The sequence below is a fragment of the Canis lupus genome, chromosome 9 (genome assembly GCF_003254725.2).
Source record: "Canis lupus dingo isolate Sandy chromosome 9, ASM325472v2, whole genome shotgun sequence".
NCBI classification, from domain to species: Eukaryota; Metazoa; Chordata; class Mammalia; order Carnivora; family Canidae; genus Canis; species Canis lupus.
The window spans coordinates 27,567,104-27,583,668 of record NC_064251.1 but is presented as its reverse complement, the minus strand read 5'-3'; the positions used below and the strand labels follow the sequence as shown (position 1 = coordinate 27,583,668).

At 53.1% G+C, this 16,565-nt stretch overlaps 2 protein-coding genes across 2 annotated transcripts in view; both read right to left on the bottom strand.

Moving 5' to 3' along the window:
- Positions 1–1,265: 1,265 nt before the first annotated feature.
- RSAD1 (radical S-adenosyl methionine domain containing 1) lies at positions 1,266–10,068 on the bottom strand. Its single transcript, XM_049113785.1, has 12 exons — positions 10,022–10,068; positions 9,654–9,771; positions 9,066–9,407; positions 8,551–8,684; positions 8,231–8,435; positions 5,099–5,464; positions 4,847–4,910; positions 4,273–4,420; positions 3,996–4,050; positions 3,565–3,668; positions 3,234–3,383; positions 1,266–1,929 (listed from the first exon to the last, which is right to left on the bottom strand). The coding sequence occupies exons 1-11, from the start codon at positions 10,066–10,068 to the stop codon at positions 3,266–3,268; spliced, it is 1,701 nt and encodes a 566-aa protein (XP_048969742.1). The 3' UTR covers positions 1,266–1,929; positions 3,234–3,265.
- A 1,319-nt stretch (positions 10,069–11,387) lies between these two features.
- ACSF2 (acyl-CoA synthetase family member 2) overlaps positions 11,388–16,565 on the bottom strand; it is a 29,409-nt gene continuing 24,231 nt past the window's right edge. The window contains exons 12-17 of the mRNA XM_025440828.3: positions 14,658–14,765; positions 13,241–13,392; positions 12,246–12,387; positions 12,039–12,149; positions 11,825–11,893; positions 11,388–11,536 (exon numbers count right to left, since the gene is read on the bottom strand). Of these exons, the coding sequence (XP_025296613.1) occupies positions 11,486–11,536; positions 11,825–11,893; positions 12,039–12,149; positions 12,246–12,387; positions 13,241–13,392; positions 14,658–14,765 (633 nt within the window). The 3' untranslated portion in view covers positions 11,388–11,485. The remainder of the gene's footprint in view (positions 11,537–11,824; positions 11,894–12,038; positions 12,150–12,245; positions 12,388–13,240; positions 13,393–14,657; positions 14,766–16,565) is intronic.

Sequence of the window (16,565 nt, the reverse complement as noted above, 5' to 3'; positions counted from 1 at the left end):
ATGGAACGTTTGGTTCTTCATGTTGTAACCACATACTCACACATATTACATTTCCCCAGCTCCTCTCATCACTTTGTCCCCAAAGTGGCTTATCTCCCCTTTTATTTGTGTTCCTGCGCTTTCACTAGGGTGGGTGAAAAGATGACAACCAAAGCCTCAATAGGGAGGGAAACCTCTCTGATGGGTGAGCCATGGAAGACCCGGGATGCAGAGGGATGGGCTCCACTCCACTGTATCATATTGAGAAGTAGCCATGTCCCCCCTTGTTCCTCCAGACCTCAGCCTCTTAGGATAGAAAGGAGATGTCAGGGCTTCCCAAACTGGCCTGCTCCTTAGAGCTATGTAGGAAGCATTTAAAAACTAGCTTCCCAGGCTCCGCCTCCCAGAGATTCTGATTCAGCTGGTGAGGGTGGGGCCAGGCCGAGTCACAGGTGATCCATGCCACCCCCACCTGGCTCTGGCTCCTGTCCAAGCCCTGCACTGGCCTCATGAGGTGCCCCAACAGGGAGGGCCCACACATCTCGGGTGGCACGAGCCCTGGCAGCTGGGAGAAACCTGAGTGCACCTAGGCTATCTGATGGTGCACCTGCCCTGGTCCTGTGCTCACTTCTTGAATATCAAGAACAGGGGAAGGCTCGGGAAGAAAGGCTCCCCCCCTGCCCCTCAGCAGCACAGCTCACCCTGCAAGCTGCCCCAGTGCCAGAGGAGATATTAAAAAACATATTCCCCTTTTCCTGCTCCTAGCCCTTCAGAACCAAATGCACTGCAGGGTTCTATAGCCCGCCTGCACATCTTTACTGATAACCCTGGAATTTATCGCTCGACACATCTATCAACACGGCAGTGAGTTCCTCGAGGGCTGGGACAGGTCTTACATGCCCTGAGCAATGCCGAGGACACCATTAGTGCTTGCTGAATATTTCATGAATAAAGGAGAGGTAGTAACACTACCCATGTTACCACAGGGTCAAAGAAGGGCTGATATTCACACCCACTAGGCTCCCAGGGAATGCACATGCTCATACATCTGAGGGGCGGAAGGAACCCCATCCTTAGTCACCCAGCTAGAGGCTGAGCTTACCATGCCCGGATCAGCACCAGTACTAAATTACTTTTGACATCACAAGACCCTTTGATATAAGGTAAGAAAGTCGGAGAGCCTCTTCACAGGAAAATGCCCTTTCTCTCTCCCATCGCCCACCTGTCTGTCTGTCTCACATACACACACACCCTGCATACAATTTCTAGGTTAAGGGTTTCAGCCCTTTCAAAAAATGGAAAGCTCCTTTTTTTAATGGAAGTGTATCAGTTACAAACGTAGACAGTATATTAGAGTCACAACTGAACATTTTGTACCTCCCAGTCTAGTCACTGATTTAGGCAAGGATCATCAGTAAACACTAAACTTACTGAAGCAATGTTTGTCAGGGAACAGGGCATTTGTTTGGTTTCCAGGTATCACTCTACTGATAATCTATCAATTTCAAAGTGAAAAATGTACTTGCATGACGGACAGATTGGGCATCCACCACTTTAATCAAGTAATCAAAATTAGTATTATTGATAGTGGGCTGAGCTGACAGGATGTACCTTGAGCTACACAATATCTATATGTATGCTTGCCAAAAATATTTTACCTAAACCCAGTCATTAGGAAACAGATACACCCAGAACGTGGGACATTCTATAAGACAATGGCCTTGACTCTCAAAAATCTAGTGTCATAAAAATGAACACAAAGGAAGGAAGCTTTTTAAAAAAAGAACAAGGGCGCCTGGGTGGCTCAGTCTGTTAGGCATCTGCCTTCAGCTCAGGTCATGATTTCAGGGTCCTGGGATTGAGCACCGCATCGGACTCCTTGCTCAGTGGGGAGTCTGCTTCTCCCTCTCCCTCTGCTGCTCCTCCTGCTGGTGCGTGTGCTCTCGCGCTCTGTCAAATAAAATCATCAAAAAATAAAATAAATATAAAAGAGAACAAACAGACATAACAGCCAAAAATAAAGCATAAAACTTCACTGGAGCCTGTATCTCCCCTTTCCCCCTCTCTCCCACCCAGCCCAAGGAAATTTATAGTGTTTTGGAGACACCTGGGGAAATTTGAAAAAGGACTGTACACTAGCGCATGAATATACACTTTCTTAGGTTGATAATGGTGCCGTGCTATAGAGGAGAATGTTCTTTTTCTTAGGAGATACAAGCTAAAATGTTTGATGTCTACCTTTCTTTCAAATGGTGCAGCAAAGAAAAAGAAAGAAAGAGCTAGCTATTCAAAGGTAAAGTAAATGTGGCCAAAATTTAGCAATCAGTAACTCGACAGGCTGAGCACAAAGTCTGCAAACATGGCTCTTTTCTTTTTTTTACAGGTCGAAGATGTCCTTGGTGACATTATGAATACTTCCTCTTTCCAGACTGTACAAACACCCTGCAGCGAAGGCTATGTGCTTTACATTGAACTATGCTTTTAACTTTTCTGTAGGCTTGAAATCTTTCAAAATGGAATGTACAGTGGGGGAAGGAATCTCAGCCCTGGACTAAGGCTCGGGCCCCCAAATCAGGATTCTACGCTCCAGGGAAGGAGCCTGGACAAAGGAGAAGACCAAGGTCAAGGCGGGCTCAGGATTTGCCAGGCTGTTTAAATAAAACCAGGCAAACGCTTCTGTAGGTAAAAGGCCAGGGGAAAGTTACCAGACTCTGAGTCTTTCCTGAATTCCTCTCTCCTCCCCTTTCCCTGTGAAGCTTGCCCCACCTTTACTCTCTTGAGAGAGGGACTGTAGCAGGGAGGGGAGGGGGCACCCAGGAGGGTCTGTGAGGCTCTGGCACCCCAGACATAACCTGGTTGCCAAAAGAGAAAGGGTAAGGCTTGCTCTGATCCTTCTCACTGTCCTCAGAGTCTAGCAGGCCACTGTGCTGGATAGAGGCGCGGGTCCACCAGCACATGCCAGGCCCTCCATGACCTGCCCTGTGCCTTAGGGGCTAGAAGTCTGAGAGCTAGAGTTCTCAGAATCTCTTGCCAGCCAGGATTCACTTTAGAGCCCACTAATGAGAGGCACTTGCAGAAACCATTACTCCCTTCTCTGGCAGTGGTGGGCAGACTTGATGCCAGTTCCCAAACTAGAAATGTCCTCCCAGGCACCTCACTTTAGCCATGCCCCTGGGGATGCCAAGGCCGGGCAATGACTGGAGTTGAAATGGCACCTGCCAGTGGAGAGCATCAGTCCAGCCCCCAAAGCCCACCTGGCATGGCACCGGGACACAGGAACGTTTGGTCATTCTCCTTGCACAAGAGAAGGGGCTCTCTGCTGCCAGGCGTCTTGGAGTCGAGGCAGGAGGGTCAGCAACAGAGAGTCTAGCACAGCCAGACCTTCCCAGGAACACCGAAGACCCCTGGAAAACCAAGAGGCCTGACATGACTGCCTCATCTTACCAATTCCAATCCTCATTCTCCACCAGTACGAAGCCCCGGCACCCACTGGCCCCTCCTCATCAGTCTTTTTCACTTCTCCTGGGCCTGTGGATCTGTAGTCAAGGCTCCCTGGGCCTCCTGACACCCACCCCTGCAACACACCTGTGATCCAGCAGCAAGATGCCCTGCACCAGCAAAGCCTTCACCTCCTGGCTTGCTCCAAACACGTCCCATAGGCTCAGCTGGGGCTCAAACTGCTGCCAGTGCTGGGAAACCAGAAGGGTGAGAGGTGCAGAGACCATGGTGGGGAGGGTAGCTGGCCAGGCTACTCTGGTCAGAGGTCTGGGGGTGTGGTGAAGGGCAAGGGAGGGTCCGGTCCCTGGCGGGGGCAGGGGGGTGTTGTGGCCCTAGTCCAGGGTTCTCACCACACTGCCCACCGTTTCTGCCCATCAGGCCTTAGCTGGGCCGAGGCCAACCTCTAGCTGCCAGCCCCAGAGAAAGATGTATGCATCTGTGTGTGCACACAGAAGGGGACAGTGATTCTGCAAGACTTAGGAGAAGGAAGTAGTGTGCCACAACTCCCAATTCCTTACCTGGTGAGTGATCCCCACGTCTGTACGTAGCCCCATGGCCAAAACTTCCTCCAGCCTGAGAGAAAAAGCATCAGGGCATATTGGAGAGGAGACCTGGGCCTACCCCAATTCTTAAAACCCTATGCTGGGATATGTATATGGGATACACATACAAGGAAGAGCAGGATGGTGAGGGAGGGGGCGGGGCAAGACAGGAAAACAAAGACGTGCATGTGGGGAAGGCTCTAGGAGTGCACGCAAACCCTAGGTGAAGAGCCCTGCGCCTTCAGATGCTCACAGCTCCAGCTTGCTCAGGGGGATGCGTCTCCGGGTGCCATGCCCAAACAGCATCACTTCTTTCATCCAGTTGTCCGGCTCCAGGGTCTGAATCCGAGCCTCTCGGGTGTGGTCCCCGGCCCCCTGGGGTGCAAATCGCCCATGGGCCCCTGGCAACATCAACCACCACCCCCACTTTAGTAGCACCAAATGTTGTGTGCTTGCCTGATGTTGCATCAGTGGCTCTCAAAATGTGGTCCCTGGACAAACAGCATCTTATATGCTAGAAATATAAATCCTTGGGTCCTCCTCCCACAAAATCTGTTCAATCAGAAATTCTGGATGTGGGGCCCAGAGACAGGAGTTTGAACAAGCCTTCCAGGTAATTCTGATACACACTAACAATTGAGAACTACAGTGCCAGGCACTACATCAAGCATCTCAAAATATATATTCAACAGCTCTACAAAGCAGATATTGCTGCACATTATGCATAAGGAAACGGAAGCCTTGAGAGGTTAATAAGTGGCCCGAGATCACACAGCCTTGACATTGCGCTCCTGAGTCATCCCTTTTACGGTTCACAGGGGACTCACCAGGCCCCACGCCAAGGTACTGACCGCACTGCCAGTAAGTCCAATTGTGGGTACTAAGCGCCCCCTGTGGGGAGGGAAGGAATAGTCCGTTCAGAGTGAAGAAAGTCAGGGGCACCTGGTTAGGATGTCCTAGCTCAGTCTTCAAGAGCACGGAGCAGAAACCGCCACCCTCCCCACAGGACCACAATTGTCCAGTCATGGATTAGCCCACCCGCCTGTTCCCCAGCTTCAACCATCAGCCCCAGGACATACATTCCGGGCAAAGTTGGAGACCTCATACTGGCGGAAGCCAGCGTCTCGAAGCAGCGCCCGTCCCTCCTGGTACATCTCAGCAGCGAGCTCAGGGTCAGGGGCAGAAAGGGTACCCCGTTGCACCTGGGTGAAGAGCTCAGTGCCCCGCTCCAGAGTCAGCTGGTAGAGGGAGATGTGATCATCACAGCAGCCCAGCAGTGTCCGCAGCTGCCTGAGCCATGGCCCCACCTGCTGCGCCGGCAACCCCAGCATCAGGTCCACAGATACACGCCCAGGGAAGAGGCGCCGTGCCTCTGCCAGTGTCTGGAGAGCATCCCTGGATGAGTGTGTTCGCCCCAGCAGCTGGAGCTCAGTGTCATCCAGGGACTGAGGAAAGAGGGCCAGGTATAAGCACGGAGGCCAGCTGAGAAGCAGACAGGCACATGTGACCCACCTTACTGAGGACAGATACAAAGGACACACCAGAAAGCTGGGAGGCCATGGTCAAGCCTTGCAAAGCATTTTTAAGCAATGTCTAATGTATCCTTATAACCCTCTGACATTAGCTCTACTTTATAGATTTAAAAAATGAGGTTTAGAAATGTTAAACAGGGATGCCTGGGTGGCTCAGTCAGTTAAGCATCTGCCTGCAGCTCAGGTCATAATCCCAGAGTCCAGGGATGGAGCCCTGCAAGGGGGTGGGGGGTGACCTTGCTCAGCAGGGAGTCTGCTTCTCCCTCTCCTTCTGCCCCTCACCCTGCCTGCAGCTCATGCTCTCTCATGCTCTCTTTCTCTCTCTTTAAAGATTTTATTTATTTATTCATGAGAGACACAGAGAGGCTGAGACACAGTCAGAGAGAGAAGCAGGCTCCATGCAAGGAGCCTGATGTGGGACTTGATCCTGGGTCCCCAGTATCACACCCTCAGCGCTAAACTGCTGCGCCACTGGGGCTGCCCCCTCTCTCTCTCTCTCTTTCTTTTAAGATTTTATTTACTTATTCATGAGAAACATAGAGAGAGAGAGAGGCAGAGACACAGGCAGAGGGAGAAGCAGGCTCCATGCAGGGAGCCCAACATGGGACTCGATCCCGGGTCTCCAGGATCATGCCCCAGGCCAAAGGCAGCACCAAACCGCTGAGCCACCGGGACTGCCCTTGTGCTCTCTTTGAAATAAATATATAAAATCTTAAAACAAAAAGAAATGTTAAACAACTTGCCCAAGGTCATACAATGGTAAAGTCAGACCTGGAATTTAAAACTGATTCTAAAGCCAAGAGTGTTTTTAAATTTTGCTTTTTTGAAATACTTCAAACCTCTACAAAAATCGAAAGAAGAGTACAATAAACACCTTCATTTAGATTCACCAAGTAACATTTTGCCACATTTGCTTGGTCTCTAATTATACATGTATGTGATTACAATGTTGAACCATCTGACAGTAAGTTATAGGCCAGCACTGACCAAAAGAATTTTCTGAGATGACAGGGATGTTCTCTATCCGCACTGTCCAATATAGTAGACACTAACCACATGTGGCTATTTAATTTTAAGTTAGTTAAATTTCAATAATCATATTCTAAGTGTTTACTGACATGTGGTCAGTGACTACTGTACAGGTCACTTCAGATATAGAACATTTTAGCAGAATATGCTAGCCACTGACCACATACTAGTGAGCACTTGCAATGTGGTTGCCTAAATGTAGTTAACTTAAACACTGTACCCCTGTACCCCTAAATACTAAAGTGTGCATTTCCTAAGAATAAGGACAATCTCTTACATAACCACAATCCAATTATAGAGTTCAGGAAATGTAGCAGTGACATGACACCATTATCTAATACACAATCATATTCAAAGTTGTCCCAATAATATTCATTGTAGTAACTTCCCTTTCCCACCCGAATCCAGGATCCATCTGGGTCACACATTGCATTCAGCTCTCATTGCCTCTTTCGTCTCTTTGAGTCTAGATACTCAGCCTTTGTCTTTCATGACATGACATTTTTGAAGAATACAGACCAGTTTTTAAAATGTCTCTTAAAAAGTTCTAGATACTTACTGTACAACACTGTGCTTATAGTTAATAATATATTGTACACTAAAAATTTCGTTAAGAGGGTAGACTGATCTCACGTTATTTGTTCTTACCACAAAACAAAGGTCTTTCTTAAAAAAGTTTGTTTATTTAAGTAATGTCTACTGTGGGACCCAAACTCACGACCCTGAGACCAAGAGTCATACACCGCAGACTGAGCCAGCCAGGCACCCTCAAAAAAGTCTTTTAATTTAGATTTTCCAGGTGATTCCTCACAATTAGATTTAAGATATGCATTTGAGGCCAGAATATCTCAGAATATCTCTTTTCAGTACATCCCATTAGGACAAAGCCCTGACTCCAAACTCTATGGTAAGTGGTAGATATATTAGAAGGGTTGACAATACTGGATATGGAAATACCAGGAGTGAAACTGAAAAGAATATGTTTCTCCCCTACTTACAAACCTTCAACAGGTCCCTTATTACCACTAGGCAAAACCCCAAACTCCCTAGTATGATGCTCAAGGCTTTTGGGCTCTACTGTGCAGCCTTGCCTCCAGCCTCTCCAGTGACAGAATGACACATACCTCCCCAGAATATGCAAGCCTCTTCAATATCCTATGTCTTTTCCTCCCACACCCTCTCTCCTGTGGAAGTCCTCCTCTTCAAAGATCACCTCCTCCAGGACGGTTTCCAGGATTTCATCAGACTGAGATGCCCTTCAGGCTGTACTCTGAAAGTCTTTTGAGACCCCCTTTATTGGCAGCCTTTACCATACTGCACGGATCTGATGACCTGCCTGCTTCCTCCTGTGTCTCCATTCATATAATAAGAATTTTTCTGAGTGTCTACTATGTGCCATGCACTATGGTGGGTACTTGGAATACGATGATTTTTAAAAAGAAAAAAAGAAGGCGCGCATGATTCCTGCTCATGGAGCTTGTGGTCTGGCACAGCACCAATTAAGCAGCGTCACCATACACCTTCCTTTGCCTACTGGGCCCTGGCACCCAGAGGAGTCAATACGTGTTTGTCCAATTAATGAATGTGCCCAGAGGAGAGATGGCACTGAAGGCCTGGGTGCTCTGGGGTGCCCTGTGTGAGATGGGTTACCTGGAGGCCGATGGACAACCTGTTGACCCCTGCTGCCCCAAAGGCCGCCAGCCTGGAGCTTGGAGCCGAAGTGGGGTTGGCCTCCAATGTGACTTCCGAGTCTGCAGGCAGGTGAGCTGCCTGGTCCACCGCCTCCAGGACAGCGGCTACGGTGCTGGGACTGGCCAGACTGGGGGTGCCCCCACCAAAGAACACAGATTCCACCCTGGGGAAAGAGGACGGAGAAGAGGAGACCTGGAGGAGCCCTCCGGATGCCTGCACCGGCCCTGGCTACTCCCCGAAACAACTTCCAGGACCTCAGCCTGCTGCCCAGCACGGACCTCCGCACGCCGCTGAGTCGCAGCAGAGTCTGCGCCTCAGTCACCAGACAGCTCCGCACGGCGGCCTCCTCCACGCCACGGGGGATGTACTTGTTGAAGTTGCAGTAACTGCAGCGCTTCTCGCAGTAGGGCCACTGGGGACGGGTAGATGAGCCGGGCCAGGGGTGACCCAGTGGCCCTGGCCACTTGCCGGGCTCCGTCGCACCACCCCACCCCCAAGCCCTCAGGAGTGGCTATGCCGTCTCAGCCCCACGGCTCCCCACGGCTCCCCACGGCAGGCGGGACGCGGAATACTGTGCCCCCACTTCACTAGGAGAAACAGACTCGGAGGGAAGCCCCTGGGTCAAGGTCACCGAGCTGGGGAGCGCCCGAGACTTCAGGTCCCCGGACCACGGCACCTCCTTGCCAGGGCCCCGCGTCGGTCCCAGACCTCGGCTGCGCGCTGGGACCCACGCGGGCGGCTTCACGGCGCCGCCAGCCGCCACGTGGGCGCCGCCCCGCCCCGCCCCACTCACGTGCACGTAAAGCGCCGCGCGCGGGCTCGGGGGTCCTCGCGCGCCCTCCGCGCGGCGGCGCCTCTGGGCCGCTCTGGCCGCCGCCGCCGCCGCCCAGCCTCGGGCGCGGGCCCCGGGGAGCGCCACGGCGCCGGGGGACGGGGACGCGGCGGACACGCGCCCGGGGCGCACGGGAGCGCGCGGAGCCCGGCCGGCCGGGCCGCGGCGGCGGAAGGAAGGAAGGGGCGCTGCGTGAGCGCGCGCCCCCCCGCGGCTCCCGGACCGGCGGGCAGGGCCCGGGGCTTCGCCGCTGCGGCGCCACCTGCTGGGCACCGGCGCGCTCGCGGCAGCCGCCGGTCCGCCCTTGCAGGGCACCGGGCTTGTGGGCGGAACCGCCCCCTTTTGCACCCTGTCAGAGGGCGACTTACCCGGCCCGTCTAGGAATTCTCAGTCCGTTCAATCCGTTCCTTCACATTTTACGTGCGTGGCTCAGGGCTGAGCCCTGGGGAGGTAGATCCATAAAACCAGATCTCAGTACATGTGCCTAAGACAGGAGAGGCAAACTGAGAAGAGACAGCAGGCGACAGATAGCCAGCATCTGCTGGATACCAGGGCAATGTGCTCTGTGCTGTGTGGCCGGGCTGCTACAAGGGCCGCGAAGTCAGGGGAGAAGGAGAGGGCACTTGGGCTGGGTGTCGAAGTTGCAGAAATTCCCGGGGGCAGCCGGCTTGGCCAGGAGAGTAAGCTGTCATCTCCTGGGTCAGGCCAACCTGGGAGGAGACTCAAAGATGGTGTATGTCCGAGAGAGATGGGGTGCAGAGGAAAGAAAGGCCAGGAAAGCAGGCATCTGAAGAACTGTCTGATAAAGTGGAAAGACCATGGGCTTTGGAGCCAAACAAGCTGTGTGGCCTTGGATAAGACTCTGAACCTCTCTGAGTTTCCAGTCTCACCATTTGTGAAATGGGGCTAGTGCTTACTTGGTAGGGACTATGGTAGAGAAAATGCCTATGAAAGCACCTAGCATAGTGCCAGGCACTAGGAACATCCTAAAGGGCCCTGGATTTTCTAAAAAGTAAAGAGGCTGCTGCTGGAAGGGACAGACACACTGGGAGGTAAGTATTGAAAGCAGCCGGAAAGTTTTGGCCTCTATGAACTGGAAACTGATAGGCCTTTTGGAACCCAGCTGTTTTTTTTGTTTTTGTTTTTTTAAAGATTTATTTATTTATTTATACATGAGAAATACACACAGAGAGAGATAGGCAGAGACACAGGCAGAAGCAGGCTCCATGCACCGGGAGCCCGACATGGGACTCGATCCCAGGTCTCCAGGATCGCACCCTGGGCCAAAGGCAGGCGCCAAACCGCTGCACCACCCAGGGATCCCCGGAACCCAGCTGTTTTTATTTCTTGGGCCAAGCTCCAGTGTGCTTGATCTGGCCCAGCCCATCAAGGAAGCCCCAGGTTCATCTATTTTAAAAAAAATTGGGGGTGGGGGGTGGGTAGGGGAATAACAGGATATGGGATGATAGCTATAGGGTATGGAGTTTTTTTTTTAAGATTTTATTTATTTATTCATGAGAGACACAGAGACACAGGCAGAAGGAGAAGCAGGCTCCACACAGGGAGCCCGATGTGGGACTCAATCCCAGGACTCCAGGATCACACCCTGGGCCAAAGGCAGGTGCTAAACCGCTGAGCCACCCAGGGATCTCCTGGAGTTTCTTTTTAAGGTGTTGAAGATGTTTAAAATTGACTTTGGGAAGCAAATGTAACATTGTGTGTCAACTATGCTTCAATGAAAAAATTGACTTTGGGGATGACTGCACATATCTATGAATATACTAAAAACCATTAAATGGGATACTTTGAGTAAATTGGATGATATGTGCAATTATATCTTAATAAAGCTTTTATTGTTTTAAAAGGAATACTTCTTGGGCAGCCCAGGTGGCTCAGCGGTTTAGCGCCACCTTCAGTCTAGTGCGTGATCCTGGAGACCCAGGATCCACCAGGGCTCCCTGCGTGGAGCCTGCTTCTCCCTCTGCCTGTGTCTCTGCCTCTCTCTCTGTGTCTCTCATGAGTAAATAAATAAAATCTTAAAAAAAAAAAAAAAGGAATACTTCTTGCTGGAGTAATCTGACAATGTGAAAAAGCAATGAGTATACCTTTAAAAAAATTGGGTGGGTATCTCAAAGGGATCCAGTGAGTGAGGATTAAATTAAGTAGATAATGAACGCCAAAGTGCTTAGCACCATCGTGACAAGGGATGGGAGGTCTGAAAGTGCTTCATCCCTTCTCCATCCCACAGCAGCTGCCAAGAGAGCACGCCAGCAAGAGACCAACCAAAGAAAACAGAGAAGCTCTTTATGTCAAGTCACAAAGACAGATGGGGATGTGGGGGAAGGGCAGGGAGGGCTTGTGAGGACCCCTCAATCCCTTATTCACAGGTTTAAATGTTGTTCCATCTGCTCTCGAAGTTTGAATTTCTGGATCTAGGGGAAAAAAGAACAGAGTGAGAGCCAGGCTCGGGGCCTCTGCCAGCAATGGTGACCAACTGGCTTGGTTTGCCTGGGATTGGGGAGTTTCTTAGGGTAAAGCCAGGAAGGTTTGGGGCAAACCAGGATGAGCTGTGTGGTCACCCTACTGCTGGCCTGGAGAGACACTTCTGCCCATCACTGAGGGAAGCATAGGTGGGGCCAATTGGCCTTCTGGGAACCTAGGACCCCAGCCCCCTGCCCCCCCCCCCACTCCCCTGCCCCTCTCTGGTCTCTGTTACACACCTTCCCTGAGACGGTGAGGGGGTAGTCTGTGACAAACACGATGTATCGAGGAATCTTGAAGTGGGAGATCTACAGACGAGAGGGAGATAAAGTGTGAGGCTGGGCGAGGTCATAGGTTTAGGGAGACGGGGTGCAGGTGAGGACAGGGACGGTGGGAGAGCGGGTTGGAGAATGAAGCAACTTCAGCTTGGGGTGGGTTGAGGTTCGTTCCCACCTTCCCTTTGCAGAAAGCCTTGATCTCTTCCTCCGTAGTCTTCTCCCCCTTCTTCAGGCGAATGCAGGCACAGATTTCCTCCCCCATCCGAGCGTCCTTCACTCCCACCACCTTCCAGCACCAGAAACAGATCTTAGATATGGCCATGCCCATCCCGATTTCCTGATCCTGGGGGCTCACCTGGCTCACCTGGGCTGGGTGACCCACCTGCACTTCCAGCACCTGCGGGTGTTTGTGAAAGAAGTCCTCAAGCTCTGCGGGGTAGATGTTTTCCCCGCCCCGGATGATCATATCCTTGGAGCGGCCCACGATCTTGCAGAAGCCCTGTTTGTCTATCGCGGCGATGTCTCTGCAAGGAAAGCCCAGGAATGGCCTCTCACCTCTGCTTCATCTAACTGGCTTGCTCCCTTATTCATCAAACATTTATTGATCACCTACTGTGTGTCTCGCACTAGAGTCTGGGGGATATAGCATGAACAAGACATTCTATATATATGCTTTTCGTGGCTGGCTTTTTTTTTTTTTTTTTTTTAATCATTCAGGTCTCAGTTCAGGCATGTCCACCTCTAAGAGGCTTTCTCTGACTCCCCCCCCAGTCTAAGAGAAGCTCCCCTCTCCACCACTGCCACTTTCTTTGACCCTACTTTACTGTTTTCATGGCATTTAGACATGTGGAAAATAAGAGCAGGACCCTCCTCATCTTGGCTTCCCTCAGACGGCCGGCGTCCAGAACAGGGCTGGCAAATGGCAGGTGCATAAGAACTTGTTCAATTGACAGATGAGTGAGTCTTGGCTCAGATTTTACAGATGCCTGTGTAGGCCACAGCACTGTCCTGGGCACTCTCATCCATACTATGCTTGATCCTTTCAGGGGCCCTGTGCAGAGGGCATGAGCATCCCCATTTTACCCATTGGGGAGATTTTATTTATTTATTTGAAAGAAAGAGATATCAAAAGAGAACACAAGCAGGGGACGGGGAGAGGGAGAAGCAGGTTCCCCGCTAAGCCGGGAGCCCTTAGTGGGACTGGATCCCAGGACCCCGAGATCATGACCTGAGTCAAAGGCAGATGTTTAACCGACTGAGCCACCCAGGTGCCCCTTTGTTCTCCCTGTTTTAGTTTAATATTTCCAGATTGGCCTCAGACCTCCCCTCCTCAGACCGCGCCCCCCGGCCTCTCCTCAGCCCAAGCTGCCTTCTCACCCTGTCCGATACCACTTGTCTGGTCCAATTGCTTCCTTGGTCTTCTCGGGCTCACCCCAGTAGCCCAGCATGACGCAGTACCCTCGGATGAACAGCTCTCCGGGTGTGTTCAGCTCTACTAGGTTTCCTGTCTTCATGTTCACAATCTGGGCCTGGGACCGAGTAGCTTCAGTCTGGGGCCTCCTGCCCTCTCACCTCAGATGAGGGGGCCCTCAGGGATGGGGAGAGCTTTGCCTTTCTACCCTCTGGCTCTGCCCATCCCAATCCAGGGAAGGGAGAGACAAAGACTGGAGTGGATCCATCACCGGCTAGACACCTGAGCTGGGCTGGAAGAACAACCTAGGCAAGGAGGTGCTGGGGAAGCAGAGGGCGAAGCAGCTGCCGCAGAGGGGCAGGCCAGCTGACGAATTATAAACTGTGCAGAAGAGAAGGGAGTCTCCTCTTATTTCCCATTAAGCAGTAAATAAAGAAGCCAAAGAGGTGGTGTGATAGAGACATGTGAACAGGAGGAGGCAGAGAGGCAGAGTTTAAAAGCCCTGGTAGAGAAAGGAGCCACAGCCAACGTGCAAGAAAAACTTAGTCTGTGTGCCTCGGTGTCTGCATCTGTGAAATGGGGAGAACTTGGCTTGCCCCTGTCTACCTTGCAGCTGGGCATCCCAGCAAGTAGCAGTGAGACTGTCAGACACATGGGAAGGGGCTAATGTCACTGCACACTCACTCCCTGGCGCAGGACAGGAGAGGTCTGCACAGAGGATAGTGGTTAGCCTCTGGGGAAGGGCTGCTTGGACACACTGGCAGTGACCCCACAGGGCAGGGGGTGGTGGTGGTGCAGGCTGGCATGAAGCACCAGTGTTGGCACAGGAAAGACACCCCAGCTGGGAATTTCAGAGCGAGGTGCTCTGGGTCAGCCTTCAAGGTGTAAGGGGCCCTCGGAGGGACAGGCTGCTTGGGAAATTAAGTGTTTACGCCAAGCAAACAGAGGAGCTCTGCAGAAGGTGGGGAGTAGGGGGAGAAATATGGGAGAGAAAGAGCTGTGTAGGAAAAATCTCTGTGCTCTGGCTTCTCTTTGAGGCTGTCCTGGCTGCCCTGAAACAGACAGTGGGGCTTGGCAAAAACACACCTCAGACAGGAAGGGAGGGTGCGGAGTTCAGCTGGCACTGCTCACAGCCACTGCTCCAGCTCTTCCCTCTCCGGCCTCGGCCCACAGAAGAAGCCCCAGGCCAGGCCAGAGGAGGACCTTGCAGCTGGGGGGCGGTGCGGGGGAGGGGGGTGGCAGCTCTGCACACCTTGAGCGAGTGTATGGCTCTTTTAATTGAAGGTGATAACCGTCCTCAGGAAAGGCAGGATAAGATCCTCAGGAAAGTTGAGTGATAGGATGATAGGAGGTGGGGTCTAGAGGGCCAGGGCTGGGGCTCACCTCTGTGTGAGGCAGAATTCTGCCCACGGTTTCTGCCTTCTGCTCCACAGTGTCCTCCTCGAAGTTCATGAAGGTCACGGGACTGTTCTCCGTGGTTCCATAAGCCACCTGGAGGATTGGGGAAGGGTTGTTTGGAGGGAACCCTAGGATGCAGGGGGAAGGGGAATGAGAAGGAACCCGGGAGAAAGTAGAAGGCAGCTGAATGGTGGGAAAAGAGGCATGTGAGCAGAGGCCAGGGGTCAGGGGTCAGAGGCACTGCGTGCCCAGCAGACTAGCTCAACTGGCAGGGGCCCCAGGTCTAAATTAAAATTGAGAGCAAGGAAGCCATTCTTTTCTAGCCAGAGCTCTTTCCCTGCTTCCTGGAGCAGCCACATGCCTGAGCCTGTGGTTCCCTGCATTACCAATACCCCAGCCTTCTCTCCTTCATCCCCAGGCTGTCTGACCACCCCCTTCCTGATTTCAGACTACAACATCCCCTGCCCCTTCCTTCCAAACTGAAGGTCCCATAAACTTGATTAGAAAGCCAGCCCGCCTCGGCCCAACTGGGAACTGCACAGATAGAACCTGCCCATCCACCCACCCGAAACCTGGGGTCAGTGCCTGGCCTTGGGGTGGGTGATCCCCAAGCTTTTTCCTGTAAATTTACTTCCATCAGAATTAAAATATAGCCAAAGCAAGGATTTAAAAGCCAGTGGCACCCTCACCACCAACACTTCTAGTGGTTGGAACATTCTGAGCAACAGAAAACCAGAAGCCAGCCTTAGAGGAGCCTAAATACCACCAGGGAATGTTCTGAGCCAACTGTGACCCCCCTCTAGAGGCAATGGGTGAAAGGGGCTTAGGAGAGGGGCTAGCTACCCTGTATTCTAGGCTCCTGAGCAGCAAAGACAACAGACCTTTGTCCATCTTCCATTCTCCACCCCCCCCCACCACCCCCACCCCCAATTTCCTCTGTGTTAGCTGGCGCACTGCTCGGGTCTGGCCCCTCCCCCTCTCAAACACAGACAACAACCCGGACCTGGCAGCCCAGAGCTCAGACCCTGCCTGCCTCCCCTTCCCTTTCCACAGGAATCCGGACACCGTGGCTGGCAAGTGGACACACAGAGACCTGGTCGGCTGGGGCAGGGCTTGCCCACAGGACCCCAGCCTGCCTTGGCTCGTCCCTGGTAGCCAGAACCTGACCCCGCCCCGCCCCCCCCCCCCCCCCCCAGAGTCCTGGGGCCACTGCCCAGGTGTGGCCTCTGCCAAGTACACCTTGGCGCCACTCTGGCCACCACCCTGAGAGACCCCTCAGGGGCAGGTCCTGACCACTGGGGGTGCGGGTGAGGAGATGGAGATATTTTAGGGAGATTAAGGAGGGGGAAGGTGGGAAGGGGGAAACGGTGAGACTGCTGTTCAGTTGTCCCCACTCCATGCCTGTGGTCTTCAGGTGTGTCTGCGAATTCTGTGGGTCGTCCCACCCCCCTCCCCGTTCCCACATTTCTGGTTAGCTTTCAGCCGTGGAAAAACGGGACAGGCGTGCAGGGGACGGACGGAACTCAAGCCCTGCGCTGGGAGCGAGGGCCGAGACCAGCCGGGTGGCGGGGCAGGGGCGCCCACGGCCTTGGGGTTGGCGGGCTGTCCGGCCGGAAGGGGGAGCCCGCCGCCAGCGCGGCTCGCACGCTCCGCCGGCGCCGCACAAGAGTGCCATTAAAGCGCCGCCGGCCGGCCGACCGCGGCGAGACTCGCGTCCGGCTGTCCGGCCCCGCTTCCTGCCTCCCCGGGGCCAGGGCGCCGCGCCGAGCGGGGGGGGGGGGGAGGGGGCGCGCGGGGGCAGGGGGGCAGGGGGGCGCGAACCTGAGCAAACAAACAAGCTCGGGAACGCCTCCTCTCTCCGGTGTGAACTCGGGGCCCTGGACGCACCCGTGC